Here is a 23,043-nt window from a genome sequence, read left to right as displayed (position 1 = left end):
AAATAGTGTAAAATATATAACAAGGTACAGATCTCTGTCCTGTTCTGCTGAATTTTCTTCTCAATGAAGAAATGGATTTTTTTTTTAGGTTTTAACATATATATTAATAAAGGTCAAATTAGAGACAGAGCTGTGCTAACAAAATGGCCCACTCTTAATTCATGCCTCTGCCCATCTTTTAAATAGTGTTTAATTGACCTTTAGCATGCAGAAGTTAACAAGGTTCTACTCCTACTCTACCTAAGTTTGCTCAGCTGATTCCTTGCCCTTGACAATGGCTGCAGTGCGATGAACTCGTCACTTAAAGCAACTGTGTTGGAGTACATCTATAAGTGGACAGAAAAGGGATGGGACATACAAAGAGTCAGTGAGCTGTATTCATCACCTAAGAGACAGACACAGGACAAGCTATATAAAGACACATCTGTCCCTATAAAAGCAGGAAATATCATACATCGTATATATACACGACTGACATTTGTAGGACTACTCGCTTTCTTCATGCTTAACACCACATTGTTATTCTGGAGTAAAACAAAGTGCAAAATAAATGCTGACAACTTTTCTTTTGATATGATTTTTCTGGTAAACAATAAAATGGCTGATAACTTTCTAATTATTCTTCATCATGTGAACTCAAAGGTGAAAGTATAAGGCTGAAATAATAAAAGATCACTGCTTACAGCAAAGGAATAATGTTACACATAGGATCTGAATGACCATATACTGTTGAAGGAAAAAAACAAAACACAGAAGATTCCTGAGTAGAAGCAGAGATTTCCTTTTTGGATTAGAAAACAGAACACCTGTCAAGTCATTTTATTTTTTATTTATTTATTTTTTAAAAGTATATTTTATTGATTTTTTTACAGAGAGGAAGGGAGAGGGATAGAGAGTTAGAAACAATGATGAGAAAGAAACATCAATCAACTGCCTCCTGCACACTCCCTACTGGGTATGTGCCCGCAACCAAGGTACATGCCCTTGACCAGAATTGAACCTGGGACCCTTGAGTCCACAGGCCGATGATCTATCCACTGAGCCAAACCAGTTAGGGCTCAGTGGATAGAGCGTAAAAGTAAATTAAGTGGGACAAAGAGGGAGATTATGGCAGCTTTCACACACAGATAGAATGAGTGATTTATTATACATTCCATTTTTAATTAATTTTAACCTATCCTTAAAGAACCACAATATAGCCCTAGCCGGTGTGGCTCAGTAGATAGAGCATCGGCCTGCGGGCAGACTGAAGGGTACCAGGTTCGATTCTGACCAAGGGCACATGCCCGGGTTGTGGGCTCGATCCCCAGTATGGGGGCGTGCAGGAGGCAGCCAATCAATGATTCTCTGTCATCATTAATGTTTTTCTCTGTCTCTCTCCCTTTTCCTTCCTCTCTGAAATCAATAAAGAAATATATATTTTTTAAAAAAGAACCACAATATAAATAAGGTACTTTTAACCTTTTCTTGTCTAAGAGTCCTCCTTAAGGTACAAAATATTTCCTATGTAATCCTTTAGAAAGAGGCTATCAAAAAGGTAACAAGAACTAATATTATCACCTTTATTAAGAAGTCTATGAAAATACATCATAATTTGCAAATGCACTGCCTATTATAGAATTTCTAAAGGTAAATGTAAATAAATCTAATTATTTACTTTTATAAAGAACAAAGTTTTGCCTGGCCAGTGTGGCTCAGTTGGTTGAGTGTTAACCCATGAGCCAAGAGATCACCGGTTCGATTCCCGCTCAGGGCACATGCCTGGGTTGCAGGCTCAATTGTGCAAGAGGCAGTAGATCAATGATTCTCTCTCATCAGTGATGTTTCTATCTCTCTCTCCCTCTCCCTTCCTCTCTCTGAAATCAAGAAAAAACATTAAAATAAAAAGAATAGTTTTTAAAGTGATGTCATTAATATATTTTGGTGAAATATAACTTTCTATAGACCAAGGTGGGAGACCAATGTGTAATCTTCATAAAGGTCTAGAAAAAGTATAATAGACAATTATTAAAAACTACAGGCCCAATGCATGAAATTCGTGCAAGGGGCTCGGCCCCAGACACTGTGGTGGCTGCCTCTGCCTCAGTGTGGCGACCAGGAGCTTCTGCCTTGGCCCCCAGCCACCGCAGCTTCGTCCGGAAGGACGTCAGGTCTAATTAGTATATTATGCTTTTATTATTATATACATATTCTTCTGTTACTGTAAATAGTTCTCTCTTAAGATTAAAAAAGGTAGGTAAACTTTTCTGATATACTAGTATATGTAAGTAATAGACTGCAGAGTAGAAAAGTTTTTCCATACTGATATAAATATATGCATATGTAGAGTAATCAGATTATGTCAATTATTTAGCCTTATTTGGAGATCAATTATCATAGAGCAACATCCTCATCATTCTTGTAATTATGTTTTTTTAAAAACTGATTTCAGAGAGACAGAGGAAAGGGAGGGAAAGAGAGGGAAGGAGGAAAGAAGGTAGGGAGGGAGGAGAGTGAGATATATATTAATTTGTTCCATTTATTTATGTATTCGTTTGTTGTTTCCTGTATGTGCCCTAACTGGGGATCAAAGGCTAATTATGTTTTTACTGAGGACTTACTACATACAGGCCCAGTGTTAGGTGTTTTATATTCATCATCTCTAAGAATCATGTATAACAGCAGTTATTATTCTGATTTTACAGAGGAGGAAACTGAGGCTTAGGAAAATGACTTGATTAAAGGCACACATTTTATAAATGGTTAAAACAGCATCTGAATTAAGTTTGCCAGGCTTTGGAGGCCTATGCTGCTTCAATGGTGTTAAAATGTAGATTGGTTAGGACTGAGTTACCAAAATAAATAAATAAAGGCTAAAGAAATGTTGACATGATCACTGAAATTAAAACCAATGCTGCCCTGGCCAGTATGCTCAGTGGTTAGCGCGCCGGCCTGTGCACCAAAGGATCACAGATTTGATTCCTGGTCAATGGCATGTACCTCTGTTGTAGGATGGATCCCAGACCCTGGTTGGAGCACGTGTGGGAGGCAACCAATTGATGTGTCTCTCCCACATAGATGTTTCTTCTCTTTTTCTCCTCCCTCCCACTTTCTAAAAATCAATGGGAAAAATATCCCCAGGTGAGCATTTACAAAAAAGCACCTCAAAACAAAACAAACAAAAAACTCAATGCACCACATAGGAAGCCTAATTCAACCCTTACTTAGGGAAACACATTCTATTTGTAGAATATGTAACTAAATTTCCAAATTTAGATGAAAAAAATCCGTATTTATTGCAGCATAAATGTTAATTAGAATGTATTCTTGAGCCTATGGATCTAATGCTATGGTATAATAATAAGACAAATTAATCAGATAGACTTCTAGCTCATGTACAAATCAAATATACAAACAAGGCACAGTCAACTAAATAGCTATTATTTCTTAAGCATCTACTATGTGTCAGGAGTCATACAATTAACAAAAATAACTTTAAAAAGATCAGACTTAATATTTACACTGTACAATGCTTAATATAGAAATGAATAATTTCTTATTTTCTGATATAAGCAAATTATAATGATAGCTATTCATTGTTAAAAACCTCTAAATAAAAGGTTTTGTATATAAAAATGGTTACCTGTGCCTTTTCAGTATTTGTAGGATGGAAATGTCTGTCAAATACTTTCTTCACAATATCAAGAAACAGACATATAACCACCATGAGGATTATGGCAAACCAAACAGAACCACTTGATAGGAGCTGAAAAAATACAAAGTACATATTCTGGGAGCCCAAAAATGGCCTGCAAAGAAAGGAAGTGGGATTAATAAAAGTAGAAAGTGATAAGGGTTTCTTAAATCAAGTCATGTGGCTTTACATGTGGGTTTACAAACCTACTATATTTGAAGGTTTACAATTTAATTTGGAATACAAGTTTGGGATAATGTTAAACATTTAGAACCAGTAATTAATTGAATAACTAATAAAATAAGGTAGACTTTAATTATTAAAAATAAAATTCAATTTAATTACTTTCAATGACAACTATAGTTTTTATTAGAAAAGTGGCAAGTAGTTGACTAGATAACTCTTATCTTAGTAGGATATCAAAAGAATTACTCAGTAATACAGACTTAAGAGACCAATAAACACAAGAAAAAGTATGTAATGAAATATTCTCTACTAAGCAATTAAAAGATGGATTATCCAAATCTTAGGTTGAAAAGTTCTACTTAGAGGTTCTTCTCTACAAATATATTTTAAAATGGGGTAACAGAGGAAAAAATGAAAAAATAAAGAACATTAAAAGCAAACATTATAAACAAAGTGTTATTCAAAAGAGTATCCTTCTATGATCCTAAGTGGAAGATAATTATTTAGCTAATCTAAGTTTTTTTGCTCATCTTCTATAATTTTTTGCCCAACACAGGGATCAAAGGCACAGTAGACAAATGTATTATAAATTCTCCAAATGAGAGACTTTAGTTGTTCATCACTTATAAAAGACTCTTAGTAGAGGCATTAATTTTTAATCTATCATAGTAGCTGAAAATATGAGTGGTAATTTACCAATGAAGATGAAGCATACTATTTAGTTTTAACAGAAAAGTTGTCATTCATGAAAACTTAATGGCTCAATATGACTTTTTAGTATGTACATTAGTAAATAAATTAGAGAAAATATGGTTAGTGTTAAGGACATTAATTGTGGAATAAAATAATTGGGGATTAAATCCTAGCTTTGTTCTTAACCTTTGGAATCTTGGGGCTCAGTTTCCATATAGAAAATATGGTGACTATAAGATTATTGTGATGAATCAATGTAATATCTTAGGTAAAACACCTAGAACATACTATTCAGTAATTGTTAGTTTTTTTTACTCTATATCAGTAAGATCAACCGAAAGATGTAAATTTGTAGGACCTCAAGATTATTTGTTCAAAATAAAATCTATCACAACACAGGGGTGGGGCAAAAATAGGTTTACAGTTGTGAGTACACGAAAGTTTATTCTTCTATTACTGTTTATTAATTACCAGAGGCCCGATGTACGAAATTCGTGCAAGGGGCTTGGCCCTCGCAGGCCCTCTTAGCCTAGCCAGCCCTCGCAGCCTCAGGCGGCCCTTGCAGCCCTGGCTTCATCTAGAATGTCGTCCGTACGGTCGTTCTGCTGTTCGGTCAAATTAACATATTAGCTCTTTATTATATAGGATTGTATTATTTTCATACTAATAACTGTAAACCTACTTTTGCCCATCTGTATTTATCAGAGTTGAATCAATGTAATTAAAATACAATATAATCACTCACCAGAGAATCCCTCCATAAAACAAAGAAAATACAAAATAGAATATAATGGATCCCCAAGTAACAAGATGGTTGATCCAAGTCCAAAAATGAGTTTCCAAAGCCATCTAAAAAGAAAAAAAATGTTAAATCCTTAATATAAGTCTTTAACCTCCAAGATAAAAAATCATGAATGAAATATATTAATTATAAGTAAGGCTCCTATGACAAAGTTTCTTAGAAGATAAATATTAATGCAAGGATCCTAGTATTAAACTGAACAATTAAAGTTTATAATATTTTTCTCCTGTGAGGAAAAAGCATTGAAATTTCATGAGTACTTTATTTTCAACTCCATTGCCTGAAACAACTTGTGTTGTCATGCATTATATACAGAAGAAGCAAAATTTCAAAGATGAGTACTGTGGGGTTAACCTTTATTGACCATAATAATCAGCAGATGCTTTTCAAAATAATGAACTTAAGAAAAGATTTTTGACAAAAATGAATTATTAAATAGAAATCAGTGAAATCATGACTAAAGAAGGAAAAAGGAAAAATATGCACCTATGGCTAAAGAAACTTAACTATGAATTATAGACATACAAAGTGTATTCATCTGTCTAATTTCTGTGCCATACCTTTACTGTGACTGTAATAAGCATTACTGTGAAGACCAAGGTGCCAAATGTCCAGTTTCCAAACATCTAAACAGAAAGAATAAACCATTATTGCACTATGTGTCACCATGATGCTAAGTTTGATGTTAAGCAGAAAGTAACTTCATTCTTTACCAAAAGCACTTGCATTATTTAAGCCAGTACATTTGAAATCTGTGACTAGATTAGTAAAGTTAAAGGAGTATGAGAAGAAACACCATAAGAATTACTATGTTTATTATTATTATCCATTGCATAACATTATCAGACTGAAAATCCAAAATGGGTTTGGAATTATGTGGCATAGACTGTTTTTATTTAGAAAGATATAGTGATTGCTTCATTCCTGTCACACAGTAAAAGCGATAACAAAACCCTGTTTGATCACAATTATTTTTTATAACCATTCCAACCAGAAGTTACACCAGATAACTTGCCACTGTATTTCTGAACATGGCATAGGAGAGCAGGAAAAAAAAATTACACACAAAACCATTACCTGAAAGATAATGACTAATAGAATTACTCCTCAAGGATTCCTTGTAAAAATGGTGTTAATGTCAGTCAGAAAGTATTCCCCTGGGCTTTTTTAATAGCAAAAACTTACATAGTTAATTAAAAATGCAGAATCCCCAAAGAATGTCAGGATTTAAGTTCCACAAATAAGAACATAACTAGAAGTCTATGTTAACTTAGTTCATAAAATAGTCATAGTCTTTACTATTGGTTTAAAAATTATTTAAAAGGCTCTGTTTTGTTATCACAGATTTCTAACAATTAGCATTTACTTGACAAATTACTTAACATCTCTGTATCTCACTTTTTTCATTTGTAAAATGGGGGAAAACCTTATAGATTTTTATAATTAGGGTTTGCAAAAAGGACAGGGTGCCTGATAAACAGCAATCTATAAGTAATAGTTATCAACAATAAAATATCAATTAATATTCTTTTATTTAAGGGTATTAGAGGAGTTTATTGGTTAAGAGAATGAAAAAGCATAATGAATCCCTCCTTTTTCTGCTTTTATCATCTCTAGAAATTACCTAGAAATACTGAAAAACAGTGGGTCTCACTCTACTCAGCTCTTGGAGGAGTGCCAGTCTCCTCTTTCAGGGCTATGTGGACAGATATTAAATGCAGCCAGAGAACCTGTGCCTGGATGTGATAATAACTACACATGTCTTATCCCTCAGTACAGTATCTGGTTTTACAGTGGCCAGTTACATAGAATCTTTCTTAGAAGCAGAGTTTATTTAGGGCTTCCTCTTGCATTCGAGGCCCTAGGGAGCTATAAAAACACATTCACATGTTGTTGTTTTTTTTATGCAATTAGCAAAAGTAATGTATTTCAACTGCAATTAATCAGCTAAGACTACTGCCTCTTTCCATTCTGACTTCCCCTTGAGTTGGTAATGAAGTGAGAGGCAGAGGGCATTTTGGGAATCTGGCTAAAGAGAAGTTAGTTGGGCTTATTATATTGGTTTGGGTTAAGTGGGATCTATTTATGTCAGTCAGTTATTTTCAAGAATACTTAAGCTTATACTTACAGTTTTATGTTCTTTCTCGGTTAAAGAAGGTCTGCCAAAATGTGTAAAGTTTAAACTGTACTAACCCTAGCTCTACCCCGCTCAGAAGAGACAGATGCTCAAAACACTTTCTATCACTATTTGCTTATTTTTTGGATAACTTCTTCTAACTGAATTTGTTACCTAATCCTATCTAATAAAAGGGTAATATGCAAATTGACCATCACTCCAACACACAAGATGGCCACCCCCATATGGACACAAGATGGCCAGCAGAGGAGGGCAGTTGTGGGCAATCAGGCCAGCAGGGGAGGGCAGTTGGGAGGGACCAGGCCTGCAAGGGAGGGCAGTATGGGGCAATCAGGCCTGCAGGGGAGGGCAGTTGGGGGGGGATCAGGCCTACAGGGGAGGGCAGTTGGGGGTGACCAGGCCTGCAGGGGAGGGCGATTGGGGGGAACCAGGCCTGCAGGGGAGGGCAGTTAGGGGAGACTGGAATGGCAAAGGAGGGCAGCTGGGGGTGACCAGGCCTGCAGAGGAGGGCAGTTGAGGGGGACCAGACCTGCAGGGGGAGGACAGTTGAGGGAGACCAGGCCTGCAGGGGAGGGCAGTTGAGGGGGACAAGGCCTGCAGGGGAGGGCAGTTGATGGGGACAAGGCCTGCAGGGGAAGGCAGTTAGGGGCAACCAGGCCGGCAGGGGAGGGCAGTTAGGGGTGACCAGGCTGGCATGGGAGGGCAGTTAGGGGCAATCGGGCCAGCAGGGGAGCTGTTAGGCATCGCTCAGGCTGGAAGTGGAGTGGTTAAGGGGTGATCAGGCTGGCAGGTAGAAGCAGTTAGGGACAATCAGGCAGGCAGGCAGGCAAGCGGTTGGGAGCCAGCAGTCCTGGATTGTGAGAGGGCAGTTGGGCATCCCTTGAGGGGTCCCAGATTGGAGACAGTGCAGGCTGGGCTGAGGGACACCCCACCCTCACACCATTGCAAAGATGGTGGCACCCACAGCTAATAAGGAGGGAATATGCTAATTGACTGCCACGCCCTCAAAGATGGCAGCGCCCACAAGATGGCGGCGCCCAGTCCCCTCAGCCTCTGCACGCCTGCCTCTGGAGTCCCCCAAATCCCTCAGTCCCCCAGCTGCCCAGGACTGGCTCGAGGTGCAGGCAAGCCTCGGATGGCAGTTGCCCAGCTGCCTAGGGCCACCCGAGGCTCAGGTAACCAGGGCTGGCCGAGGCTTGTGCTGCCAGCAGTGGCAGCAGTAGAGGTCTGATGGGGGAGTTGCCTTCCCCTGATTGCAGGGTCGCCTCCCACCCCTGAGGGCTCCCAGACTGTGAGAGGCAGGCAGGGCTGAGGGACCTCCCCTCCAGTGCATGAATTTTCATGCACCGGGCCTCTAGTTATTTAATAAAGCCAAGTTAAAAAGACTCATTCATTATTCATTTGTATACTCAGCAAACAGAAACTGAGCATCTATTATATTCCAGGCCTTGGGAATAAAGCAACGATAAGACAAAATTGCTGACCTCATGGAGTTTACACATAGTGAAGGAGACAGATAAACAAATAAACTAAAAATATATACCTTGAGGGACAGATTAGTGCTACGAAGAAATGTAAACGTACGGTAAGGGGCCAGTAAGTGATGAAAGGTGAAAGAGACAGCATTTTACAGGAGTGGGCTAGAAAGGCTTTCTTGAGCCAGTGATGTTTCAGCAAACCATGTGAGAGAAAAGCATCCAAGAAGAGATACAGGAAGTGCAGAGGTCCTAAGGCAGGAACAAACTGGTCTGTTCAAGTTACAAGAAAATCAGTGTGGCTTATAATAAAACACCAGATGATTTTGAGCATATTAGATACATGATCATATTCTCATTTCTAAAAGATCATGTGGACTGCTATGTGGAGAACAGCAGGAAGAGCAGAAAACTCTGTAGCACTTCCTAAACATACCAAAAAAATAATTCATGCAATTAAAAGCAAATCCTCATTTCTAAATCCTCATTTCTCATCTAAAAAGGGTGGGTCATATTATCTCTCCAACAGAATTATTGTGAGGATTAATGGATATGGGATATGTAAAGAGCTTAGCACAAAAGTAAACACTAAGTAAACAGTAGCTATTATTAAAAACACAGTTCTGGAGTGAACAGCATGCAGGGACATGAATATATCCCCTTGTATTTTTGAAGAGCAAAATTGCCTGGTACCTTGAGCTTCATATTAAGATTACATTGTATTGCCTTTTTATTTTAATTTGCATAAAATTTTATCAAGTAAAAAACATTAAAACCTTTTTATAATTGCATTTTAATTTAATATCTGCAATTTTATAATTTAAACTGAATTTCACTTTTATTTTTTATGACAGAAAGTTATCAAAAACCAAATTAAATCAAACCATTAACAAACAATTTTAAAAAATTATAAATTTTACCTGGCCATTTCCAAGAAGAGATATATCTTTCCCCATTAGAAAATAGGATCCATAAAAGAAAATGAAGGCATGACTGAAACCCAGGATGGTCCAGTAAAGAAAATTTGTAATGCTTAATTGACGGTTTTTACTAATGTCTCTGTACATTTTTTAAAAAAGAGAAGAAAAAGGAACATATTAGGACTCATATTTATTATTTATCTAATCAATAATCATTACAATCAAACTACTACTTGTAATAATATATAACTGCATAACAACTTATAGTTCACACTAGAGGACCAGGGTCGTGCACCGGTGGGGTCCCTCGGCCTGGCCTGGGGGGATTGGGCCGAAACCAGCTTTCTGACATCCCCTGAGGGGTCCCGGATTGTGAGGGGGTGGTTCTTGGGTGACGCACCCTGGAATTGGGCTCCCTCCTCTCTGGTTCTGGGTGCGTCCCCCAAGAACCACAGCTGCCAAGTCATCGCAGCTTGGCAGCTCTTGCATTGAGTGTCTGCCTTTGGGTGGTCAGTGCACATCATAGCTACTGGTGGAATGGTCCAACGGTCGCTTAGAGTTTTATATATATAGACTAGAGGCCTGGTGCACAAAATTCATGCATGGGGGGAAAGGGGAGTCCCTCAGCCTGGCTTGCACCCTCTCCAATCCGGGACCTTTCAGGGGATGTCTGACTGCCTCTGGCAAGCTGGGATTGCTGACTCCTAACCGCTTGCCTGCCTGATCGCCCCTAACTGCTCCCCTGCTGGCCTGATTGCCCCTAACTGCTTCTGCCTCACCCTGCACCCAGGACCCAGGATTCCCTCCTCCGGCTAGTCACAGGCACCCAGGACCTGGGCTTCCCTCCCTCTCGCCGGCCGCAGGTATCCAGCCACTGGGGGCCAGGGGCGCGTGGCTTTGCCCGGGCCGCAGGCACTGGCACCTGGGACCGTGGGGTAGGCGGCTTGTCCCTTGTCCCTTTCTCGGGCTGCAGCCTGGCTGGTCCCCATTCCTCTCTCACGAGCTCATTTGTGTCTGTCTAGTCCCCATTCTTCTCTTATGAGCTCATTTTTCTTGTCTGATCCCCATTTCTCTCTCACGAGCTCATTTGTGCCTGGATGGTCCCCATTCCTCTCTCGCTAGCTCATTTGTGCCTGGATGGTCCCCATTCTTCTCTCGACAGTGTGAGTATCTGAGTCATTACAGTGTGATGATGATTTGCATATTAGCTCTTTATTATATAGGATAATACTTTCAAATTCATTTTCTCATTTGAAAAAGAAATACGATATAGGCTATTATTTTAGTTTAATTGTAAAAAGTTGATTTATCTGTATTATATTCTATTGTAAACATTCCGTCACTCTGCCATGACTGTTCTTTTTAGTGGAGTCATTTCAGTTAGGTTCAGCACTGAGGCTCCCAATAGATTTCATGTTCATCAAGAGCTATCATGAGAAAACCAGTCTTTGCCAATCTTGGGTCAAGCCCAGTCCTAGATATCCTGGGAAATCAAGGTTAAGTTTTTGCCATTTCCAAATAACTGAATGCCTCTATAAAAGTGGAGGTCAGTTTAATGTGGAAATCAAACCGGTTCTGAGGAAAGTTCCACATCTCTGTGATTACTTGGTTCTGTGGAACCAGGACCAATGCAGAGGATATGGGACAAGAATTAATGTCCCTAACCCTACATTTTATATTGATTACTACTCATAAATTTGGCAATGCCAGAACATAAAAATTAATATTTAAGTAACTCTAGAGACAACCAATTACTGAATAACTTCATTTGTGCACATGAAATAGACTATTACTGGCTTCCAATAGTAAATGTAAATTATACAACTGCTGCCTGATGCATTACTAGGGTAAAAGTGTTCATTCCTAAAAACATTGGAAAAATTATTGTCTTCAACAATTATAAACCATAAACAACTAAAGTACTTTCCTTAGTAAAGTATTAATCACCAAATATTTGCTTATTTTTAAAAATTGGTAACTTGCAATCAGAAATGTTACGGACATTTAATACTGGAAAATACCTACCGATAGAGGGTGGGCTTGTTCTGTAATACATGAGGGTCTATATGCTGTTCCAGTAGACTATATATCAGAATAGGTAGGGAAGTAAAACAAATATTGTATAAAGTCAGGTACACGCTGTCATACAATGTCTAGAAAGAGAAATTGATAGGAATTTTGAGATTCTAAAATATGTATTATTTATTATACTTATGCATATTAAAAACAAAGAAGCATATCAAAATAAACAAAAACTATGTAGTTTTTTTCCAATTTATACAAAAATCCATTTTAATAATCCCAGTTTGTTTCTGACTTAAACATTCACATATAATGTTCATAGATTTATATTTCTTGTAGAAATTGGAATATTTTGTTATGCCAAATAATTCTGGAAATACAGTGATTTGGATCTACATTTCAAGATTCTCCACAATTTGGTCACTGTGATATAATTTTACATAATTCTCCTACATGTTTCTAGGTTTCTTACTATCCCTTTGATATGTTACACATTTAGTTTTGCTTTCATGGTTTTGTCTTTGCATCTAAGTCCTACACTTCCTTTAAGGCATGATCCATGAAACTTTACACATTTATGATAGCTTTCTCTTCTAAACAGTCCTATGTGCTACTATTGGTACTAATTTGGTTAGCACTTTGTCTATGCTTCACATATTGTTTTTAATATTTTATCTTTAATTATACTGTAAACTCCCTGAAACTTAATCAAACTAGGTTAGTTCTCCTTGTCATACGCTCTTATAGCATTCTTTACTTCATTCAAGTAAACAAACATTATTGGCAATCAATGTCTAAGCAGATATTTAGAATTTGAAGTTACAGATTGTAAACAGGAGAAAACAGTAACGGTAGAAAAAAAATCATGAAAAACCTAAATTAATTAAGCTCTTGTTGTTTCAATAAACTTAAACAAATGTCTTGATCAATTAAAGATGTATAGTGCAGTTTGTGAAGGGGGTGCTCAATTAGTCAGAAGCAGTAGGTCCAAATATGGTATAGTTATTAACTTAGCTATGAGAGCTTGGGCAAGTTACTGAATCTCTGTGTATTTTAATTTCCTTTTTTATAAAGTAAGACAGAGTAGATCAGGAATGGGAAATATGTGACATGTGTATAGCTACTGCTAATCAAGAAAAGGGTTTTCCCTGAGCCTATAGCTTGAGAACCCCTTTCAATATAGTGCTTCTGGTGGTCCTGCCGATTATTTAGTAAGCTTCTGAGATAAACCTGTATGTCATCCCTGAACTCTATCATTAGGTAAGTAAGGTTCCTTCCAAACGTAAAAAAATTTATGAGTTAAAAAAAAAAAAAAGAGGTAATACCCCCAACAATTTTCTGTCCTGGCTTGATATGGATTTTACAGAATAAGTTGAAAAATGTTACAAAATTATCTCTTAAGCTGTTAAGAGTTAATATCCATTTTTAAAAAAGTATCCAGAATTAAAATATATTTTGGTATTAACACATTTCAAACTAAAAATCAGAATAAATACTATGAACTCATTAAATACACTAATTAGAAAAGTTTTATCTAATTATCAGTAGGACTAACAAAAAATTCCCTCCAAGGATTTATCAGACACTGAATACACATAATTTATTCTGAAAGTATAAAAACAAAAGCTTCTATTTACTTACTTGTTGAGAAAACAAACAGTAGAACTGATATAAAAATTGGGGTGTGATAAAGCATACATTCTGAAAAACAAGATTAAATGGAAATAATTAAAATATTTAGGTCCAAAAGAAAAAAAAATTTAAATGACTAATGAGCCTAGAAACACAGTCTCAGTTGATATGGAAAACAGATCTGCCTATAAGAACTTGTCCATATAAAATGGGAAAACAAAATTCCCATTTTATTAAAAAATGTCTGAAAGTAATCTACACAGAACTGCAAATGTCAGAATAAAATGCTCTCAACTTGTATCATTGCCAAGCAATACCATAATTCTGAATTTATACCTTCCAATTACTATTTGATATTTTCACATACAGCACAAGTAAGTTTTATTTCAACTTTAGGGTATAGTAGCTTTAAAATATTTAAAACAGAATAAATGGAAGTGTCAAACATCTTCTGATTTCAATATACTTATGTCACAGTAAAACTATAAGCTAGAAAGAAAAACTGCCACCATCATTAACAACTAGAAGATTCATGCACGGATGGGGTCCCTCGGCTTGGCCTGCAGGGATTGGGCCAAAACCAGCTATCCAACATCCCCTGAGGGGTTCCACATTGCGGGAGGGTGGTTCTCAGGTGACGCACCCTGAAATCGGGCTCCCTCCTCTCTGGTTCTGGGTGCATCACCCAAAAACCACAGCTGCCAAGTCACCGCAGCTTGGCAGCTCCTGTGTTGAGCGTCTGCCTCCAGGTGGTCAGTGCGCATCATAGCTACCGGTCAGACGGTAGAACGGTCGCTTAGGCTTTTATATATATAGACTAGTGGCCTGGTGCACGAAATTCATGCACATTAAAAGGGGATTAATTAGAGGAAATATTTTAATATTGCTATTAGCCCTTTCTCTATAATAGAAGTGTCAGAGTTGAAAGAAAATTAGTAAAAAGTATATGAAAATCTTCCTTCTGTCAGAGTCTGGGGCGCACCACAGCCTCATGTCCCCTGGCCTGGCACCGGGAAGGGAGCGCAGCCTTAGGTCCCCCGTCAAGCCCTGCCAGGCAGGGAACATGGCCTGAGGTCCCCCAGCCTGGCACCAAGGCAGGGGGCGTGGCCTGAGGTCCCCTGTCAAGCCTCCTGGGGGCAGGGGAAGGTGCAGCCTCAAGTCCCTGCTGATTGCTTGTTATGAGAACTCGGCCTCCACTGTGGTGCAGCCACCTTATGTAACAGAAACCCAGCTTCCGCTGTCGGCCCTGCCATCTTTGTGGCAGAGTGATGGTCAATTTGCATATTCCCTCTTTATTATATAGGATATGCAATCTACCTGTGTTCTTTCATTGGCTTGCAGCTATTACTTAATTACAGGTATACAGGCAACATAGGATATTCTGGTGTATTAAATGCCTTGGTACTCAGGGGCTCTTAACATGAGTTCCACCGAATCCTACCTTCCTCAAAAGAGTCAAGAGACAGAACAGTACTTCAACATAATTAGTTTCCTTGTAACCCTATGTATTTTATTTTATGCATTTAACACGTTAAGCGCCAAGCCTGTTTTGTCTTCCTTTCTGGAAAGTATAGTGTCAGTCACTGGTGATTGACATGGCGCTTAATGTGTTAAAGCCCTATACTGAGTAATTTATACATCTCACTTGATTACCAAACAATAATTCATGACACAAAAAGATTTAGAATGCCTGCTTGAAACCATCATATTGAAGTAAAATTAACCTTTTGCACTCGGATGTTGAGTGTGACTCGACACGGTTAGCATTAGAATAAAGGAATCGAGAAAAAAGCAAGCGAGTACAAAGGGTTAAAACTTACTACTGGTTCAAAACAAAATAACATCCAAGAAATCAAATTAATTGAGTTCAAATATGCATAAGATAAAATGTATCAATTTTAACTGGAAATTTTTTATGTGTTTTGACAAATTTATACACCTGTGTAACCACTACCACAATCAAACTAGATTAACTTTTCTCTCATGCAAAAATTTCCATATCCGTTTCCAGTCAATTCTATAACCTGCACCCTTGGCACCAGGCAACCCTTGATTTGCTTTCTGTCACTACACATCAGATTCATGACTAATAATTAAAGTATATTCCATAAACTGTTATTTTATGGAAATGATTTTTAAGAAAAACTGTTATGGGAACAATTTTTAAGAATAATTTGTATGATGATAGTATTCCTTAAATTGAAGCTTCAACTTACTGTCAATAACTGATTCTAAAATACTTCCATGAGGCCGGCCAGTGTAGCTCAGCAGCTGAGCATCGACCCAGGAACCAAGAGGCCACTGGTTCGATTCCCGGTCAGGGCACATGCCCGGGTTGCAGGCTCAATCCCTAGTAGGGGGCATGTAGGAGGCAGCCAATAGATGATGTTTCTCTCTTATCATTGATGTTTCTATCTCTCTCCCTCACTCTCTTCTTCTCTCTCTAAAAAATCAATAAAAACATATTTAAAAAAATAAAAATAAGTATTTCCATGAAACTCACCTTATAAAAAAAATACTGTACAAGGGTAGCTATTCTAATATAATAAAAGTGACCATGAACAAAGAGCAACTTGGAGAGAAATTTAAATCTTGCTATTGCATAGTCACTGTTTCTTGCAGCTTGTCTTCCTTCTTTACCCATGATTCCTGCAATAAAAGGGGCAAAAAGGCAAAGTCATTGAAAACTGTTAAGTACAATTTTCATGATGTATCTGTGAATGTGTTAATTATAGCAGTTGAAGTTGGACTTAGGATACCTATATCCTAAGATATAGCAGAGAGCAGATTCCCAAAAATTTGTTCTAAATCAAATATATAATTAATATAAAACTACAATATATACTAGGCAGGTAGCATCAATTTTCAAAGGCTTAGAATGTAATATAAAATATAATTAATATAAAAATAATATTGAAAGTCCCAGATCTAATAAGAACATAAATTACACTAATAAGTTCAAAGTATTTGTTAATAGATTTCTAATGGAGAGGATGCTATAAAATAGTTTAACTTCACCGAACATAAATAATATCAAGATAGAATAATTTGAACCTACCAAAAATGAGCATGTTTGAGTTCTTTAAATTTTTCACACATTACTCAAACAAAATGCATTTTTAAAGTACACTATCATCTGAAATCAGTAAATAATTTTATCTGATAAATGAGTACATTTTTTTAGGTTATGATAATCTTTTAGTTTTCAAAAGAGTTATTGCCAAGTTCACTTTTTAAATCTGGAAGCAGCTTTGAAAAATTATTTTTCAAAATTAAAAATTTAAATTTTTGTCATAAAAGGATAGAAATAACGTTCGAAAGTGTTATAGGTAAAGACAACTCTATTCACAGCATCTAGAAAAAGAAAACTATTTTTGGTATATATACTTTCAGGATTTTTCCTTCCACATATTCTGTAAATATCTATAAATATCTATATATTTATTATACATACAAACAAGTGTATAAAAATGGGATTGTTTTGTAATCTACTTTTGTCTCTTAATATACTATTATGGACACTGTTTATAACAAATGTCTTTGTCAACATATTCACATATTTTCTTCAAAAAAACTCTAGAAAGAAACTCACTACAGACTGATTCATTTGCCTCTCAGCAGAACCATTATTGCTTGTCTCATTTTCGGTTCTTATAAGTGTATTTCTAGTATCACATGACCTCACTCATCTAGGGGAAATAATGAACAACATAAACTGATGAACAAAAACAGACCCAGAGACAGGGAAGCATTGATCAGACTGTCAAACCTCAGAGGGAAGGTAGGGGAGGGTGGGGGTAAGGGAGAGAGATCAACCAAAGGACTTGTATGCATGCATATAAGCCTAACCAGTGGTCACGGACAACAGGGGGGTGGGGGCATGCGTGGGGAGGGGTTTGGGATGGGAATGGGGGGATGAGGACAAATATGTGATACCTTAATCAATAAAGAAATTAAAAAAAAAATTCCAGATGCACGAATGCCAGGTCAACAGGCAAACATTTATAATTTGACTCCTACAAAGATCGATTAAGAGCATTTACTAATCTATACCTTTACCAATTCCAGATTTTATCAATCTTTGTAATTTTTGTCACTCTGATAGGCAATATAAACTTGCATTGTTTTGATTGTTAGTGAGAGACTGAATCCTTTTTTCATGCATTTAGTATTCATTTTAGATTTCTCCTTTTCTGACAACTGATGGCTCACATCCTTCAACATATTTCTACTATAGTATTTTTCTTATTCTTAATTTGTTAAAAATTCACATATTAGGAATATTAAGACTTTGTCATCTATTTTGAAAATATTCTTTACTACTCTGTCTTTAAAATTGTTTTGGGACAGTATTTACTTTTGCCACACACATTGATCTTTTTCTTGCTTTATTTTGGTTTTGTACTTAATAGACCTTTTTACACCTCAAAGTACATGATTATTCATTAAATTTTTCCTCTATTACTTTTTACAGTCTTTAACAAGTTTTATCAGTATTTTTTATCAAGTAAGTTGTTTCCCTACTGATGTTTAAATAGCTTTACCAGGTAAACATCTATCTGAATCTATTTAAACATGTTTAAGTCTATCCTATTCATTAGTCGGTCTGCTAGCATACTAGACTCAAACTGTTATAAATACTGTAGCTTTTTATGCTTTAATATATGATATAGGAAGATATCAAATTATTAGGGAGAATTATGGGAAACAATATACAAAATGGAAAGAAAATTAAGTTTTCAAAATGAAGATTTAATTATTAAAGAAGTAGGAGTTTATTTGAGATAAAATATAAACATTAGACCCAATAACTACTCCTCACAGGATATTACAGAGATGATTCCAAAACAGGACCAGTAACACTCTTTTCTAAAACTAAAGGTTTATCCTTTAATGAGAAACCCATACTTTTCTCTTTACTTCTGTATTTGTATAATAAAATTATTGAGGAAAACAGGTCAGAATATGGTTTAAATAGTAAATGACGGATAATTTAAATATAAATAAAATAATTAGTATTCTGAATCAAATAAAAATGCTAGGCAAAAAAAATTAGAATAAAGGTTATTAAGTAGGAAGGCTACTTGGAATTTTATATTTTATTACAGTTTGGTATGATTTTCTGTCTCTAAAGTTGTCTTTAAAATGAGCTGCAGAATCTTTAGATTGACAAAAATAACAATAACTTTCTAAAACGAGAATTTAAAACCAGGAAAGTATCTATATAAATCACAAATTTAGAGTTTAAAAGGGATAAAATAATATATGAAAGTACTTTAAAAAGTATAAAATTACATGTAAAAATGAAATTATTGATAGGGAAACACTATATTACCATCTTGCATTCAGTTTTCATTCATGAATTTGATACTATACTTTAGTCTACAAAAGAAAAATTCAAAATCCCCAGATAACTGTACCAATGTTAAAAGCTCAGGGAAAAAGGAAAAAATCAATCACCTATGCCAACATGTGCTTCTTGTATCATGCTTACATCATTAGCACCATCACCAACAGCCAATGTTATAGGTTTCTCAGGTGAGATTTTTATCAGTCTTATTACCTGAAAGACATACAACTAATTAATCACGGTAAAATTTCAACTTCTTATATTTATAGAAAGCCATTTATCAGAAATGACTCTGTTGAAGTAGAAAAAATTAATTTTATATTAGACAATAATATTCTCTATGGTTCATTTTTTGAGGGCTGTCTCTTTCCACTAGGATGTTAGAAATGTCTTTCAGAATGACATTGCAGAACAGTATTATCTTACATACATAGCCCATGGACATGGGCAATAAGGGTAGTGAAGACCTGGGGGGATGGGTAGGGGCTGGGAGGAGGACGGTAAAGGGGAGAGGGAATGGGAGATATCTGTAATACCACCAATAATAAAAAAATATTAAAAAAAAAAAAAAAGCAAAAACACACACACACAGTATTATCTTGGATTTTATTATGGGAAGCAAAGATCTTTAAATACAATTTAGCTTTGTAAAAAGCTTAATAACGGTGCAAAAAGTAATAACTATTTGAACTTTGTTAGGCAAAAATAATTATTTTCAAAAATTTAAAAAGCAATCAAAATTAAATTCAATGAAATTTAAAAAAATGTTTCTTTGAAATTCTTGAATGTACTGTTATAAAGAACCTAGATGTTAGCTCTGTTTGGTCTCCAGTTTTAGTTTCCATAGACTGAGGGGACATGCGTTATAATAATATAGGCATTATAAGAAAGTTCCATGAAGCCAAAAACTACTGAATGCCTAATTTATTAGATCTATATGTGAAACAAACCAGTGTTTAGATGTACATTTCAAAGTATACTATTTGTGAAGGATACAGTCTAAGACCTCAAATTACAAATTTGGAGTTATAAAAAATATATATAGGCTTTCACTTAGAATCATAGCTGAAATTTAAATATTTTTGTATATAGTTTAATATCACAATTGGCTTTTTAACTTCTTACTAAAGTTCTATTACTTAATAGCCATTTTTAATAAAGAGAATTATCATTTCACGAGAATGCAAGAATAAGCAAAGATCAACAGAACCACCTGAAGGTGCATGTGAACTGAAGTCTTACAGGCTCCCTCAGTAGGTAAATACTAAATTGTGAAACTTTAGTTGTCAGAGCTCAAATATGTGTCTCAGGAAAAATCACAATTGCTACCCATCACAGACTTTCTAGGTTATTTATTATGCATAGCTGAAATTTCTACATTGACTCTGAAAACTCCAAAGGTCTAATAATATACATGGTTACAATTCATAATATTAGAAATGACTGACCCGTAGTTAAGACTCATATACTGCATACCTCCAAATAGACCTAGTTAAGTCATTAATCTTAAAGAATACTTTTAGATCTATGTATCTTTAATTGAACTTTTTATAACACAAACATACCTTAGCTTTCTGCAGTGGTGCCATACGACAGCATAATACAGCTGAGCAATTTCTGCAAACATCCATAAATAGTTTTTCATGCTCCCTGAGTGCAAGAGATAGACTGGTCCCATCCACCACCAGCCCATGCTGAATCACATGATCCTCTGTAATTCTAAAACAGGAAATAATTATGTCCTCTGTAAGATACTTTGAAGTCATATTATTTACACTAGCTTAGTAAGCAAAAGATTCTTACTGAAAAATGGACCATTCATCTGCAGACTTTATTATTACAAAACTGACTTGTCAGGGAACAAACTAAATTGTATTACCTTGAAGTTAAGATTAAGTAGAACTGAGAGTGACCGATATCATGAATTAAAAAGATGATATTCAATTTTACAATGTACTGATATGTAGACACAGTAACTATATTTTCTAAATGTGAACTGTAACATATAATCTCAATATATTCTCCCAAATTGTGAGTATAAAGTCTTACTAAAATAAAAACGTTGTTATATTTAGTAAATCCTAATTTAAAAAAATTAAAAACATTCAGAAAAAATCATGAAAATGGATAAGTAGGAAGCAAAGGAATGAAGGAATCCTAACTATTCTTTTTATTAACTCCTACAATGGACCGTAACATGAGATATTACTATGGTGAAACATGGATAACACTTCCCTTGTGGGTATCCTAATATATAAAATCCCAGGGTCCGTAATATCCAAAACAACCAAAGGCTCAACCGACTGGAAGTCAGTGCTGTGTTGCCGCTGCTGGCGCCCCAACCCAGCACTGATTGCCAAGGGGGCTGCGGATCAGGCCTGAAGAGAGGCCTGGAGAGAGAAGCAGGGTCTGATCTGTAGCCTCCGTGGCAGCTGTTAATCAGCACTTGCCTCTCTCTTTCGCTCGGGCCTAGCCCAGCAGCTTCGCCTCTCTTTCTCTCAGGCCTCCACTGGGGCTGCTGATCAGCCCCGTCTTTCTGATCAGGCTCGTTGATAGGCCTGGAGACGCTGACTGGCATTGAAACCAACCAATCAGAACCAAATCTGGGTGAACTACGAGGAGCCAATGGCTCCCTAGGAGGCAGAGTTTTTGACACTGACTGGCATAGAAACCGATCAATCAGAACCAAATCTGGGTGAACTGCAAAGGCAGAACCTAAGGTGGGGGCTGAGGAGGGGTTTTAAGGGCAACAGCTGTTTGGTGTAAGGTGTAATAAAGCGGTTCAATTTTTTAATGACCAGTTTGGCAGTATAGTGCATATGGCTGGCTATCAGTCCAGATATAGGGATTATGTATTTTTGTCTGCCAAGAGCATCTCCTCCTAATGAAAAAGGCTTTTCCCCCTCATTTAGGCAATCATATCCTATATAACCTATTTATAATACTAAAAGGGTAATATGCTAATTAGACCGGGTCGACCAGCCATCTTCCAAATGCCTGACTTCCTTCCGGACAAAGCCATGGTGGTGGAGGTAGAGGCTGTTAGGGGCGATCAGGCCGGCAGGGGAGGGCAGTTGGGGGCAACCAGGCCAGCAGGGGAGGGCAGTTGGGGGTGAGATCAGGCCGGCAGGGGAGGGCAGATGGGGGCAAGAGTAGGCCAGAAGGGAAGGGCCACTGGGGGCAAGATCAGGTCAGCAGGGGAGGGCAGTTGGGGGTGAGATCAGGCTGGCAGGGGAGGGCCATTGGGGGTGAGATCAGGCCAGCAGGAGAGGGCAGTTGGGGGCAACCAGTCAGGCAGGGGAGGGCAGATGGGGGCGAGATCAGGCCGGCATGAGAGGGCAGTTGGGGGTGAGATCAGGCTGGCAGGGGAGGGCAGTTGGGGTGATCAGGCAGGCAGGCAGAGAGGTTAGGGGCCATCAGGCAGGCAGACAGGCAGGCAGAGGGGTTAGGGGCAACAGGCAGAGGCAGTTAGGGGCGATGAGGCAGGCAGGTAGGTGAATGGTTAGGAACCAGCAGTCCCAGATTGTGAGGGATGTCCGACTGCTGGTTGGACATCCCCCAAGGGGTCCCCGATTGGAGAAGGTGCAGGCTGGGCTAAGGGAACCCCCACCCCCACCCCCGTGCATGAATTTGACGAATATGCTATATGAGTACTACTCATGGTCTGATTACTGGCAACTGGGCAAACTATTTGTTGCCAAGAAGAGATAAGAAGCTTGCATCAGCATCTAAATCAACTACATTACTGATCACACTATTTGGTTCCACTGTTTCTCCCCAGTCCCCTTTTGTAAAGATTTTCTTGGTAAAAGAAGCAATACACAGATTTACATTCTGGTGCAAGCACTGTATTTATTATTCAGAGACACTTAAATATATTGTTGAAGGCCAGCACTCAAAGTAGCATTGCGCTGCATCTAATTTGATAAAATAATCAACACTTCACTGTGCTTTATCCACTGAGCCAAACTGGTTAAGACTTCACTATGCTTTATAAGTGTGATATTAGCTCTAGCAAGTTTGGCTCAGTGAATAGAGTGTTGGCCTGCAGACTGAAGAGTCCCGGGTTTGATTCCAGGCCAGGGCACATGCCCAGGTTGCGGGCTCGATCCCCAGAAGGGGTCATGGAGGAGGCAGCTGACAATGATTCTCT

General features: G+C 37.3%; 1 protein-coding gene across 3 annotated transcripts in view; it reads right to left on the bottom strand.

Annotated features, from left to right (window-relative positions):
- Positions 1–23,043, bottom strand: part of ATP11B (ATPase phospholipid transporting 11B (putative)) — a 116,058-nt gene that overhangs the window by 18,507 nt on the left and 74,508 nt on the right. For 2 of the 3 annotated variants that reach the window (XM_079766407.1, XM_079766408.1), the window contains 9 exons: positions 20,456–20,609; positions 19,001–19,103; positions 16,044–16,189; positions 13,550–13,609; positions 11,912–12,039; positions 9,887–10,025; positions 5,915–5,980; positions 5,298–5,401; positions 3,623–3,788 (listed from right to left, as the gene is read on the bottom strand). In XM_079766407.1, the coding sequence (XP_079622533.1) occupies positions 3,623–3,788; positions 5,298–5,401; positions 5,915–5,980; positions 9,887–10,025; positions 11,912–12,039; positions 13,550–13,609; positions 16,044–16,189; positions 19,001–19,103; positions 20,456–20,609 (1,066 nt within the window). Of the gene's footprint in view, positions 1–240; positions 327–3,622; positions 3,789–5,297; positions 5,402–5,914; positions 5,981–9,886; positions 10,026–11,911; positions 12,040–13,549; positions 13,610–16,043; positions 16,190–19,000; positions 19,104–20,455; positions 20,610–23,043 lie in introns of all 3 variants that reach the window. The other variant, XM_079766406.1, reaches the window with a different exon arrangement.

This window comes from Cnephaeus nilssonii, assembly GCF_951640355.1.
Source record: "Cnephaeus nilssonii genome assembly, chromosome: 3".
NCBI lineage: Eukaryota > Metazoa > Chordata > Mammalia > Chiroptera > Vespertilionidae > Cnephaeus > Cnephaeus nilssonii.
The sequence above is the reverse complement of the archived record's forward strand: the minus strand, read 5'-3'. Positions and strand labels throughout refer to the sequence as shown.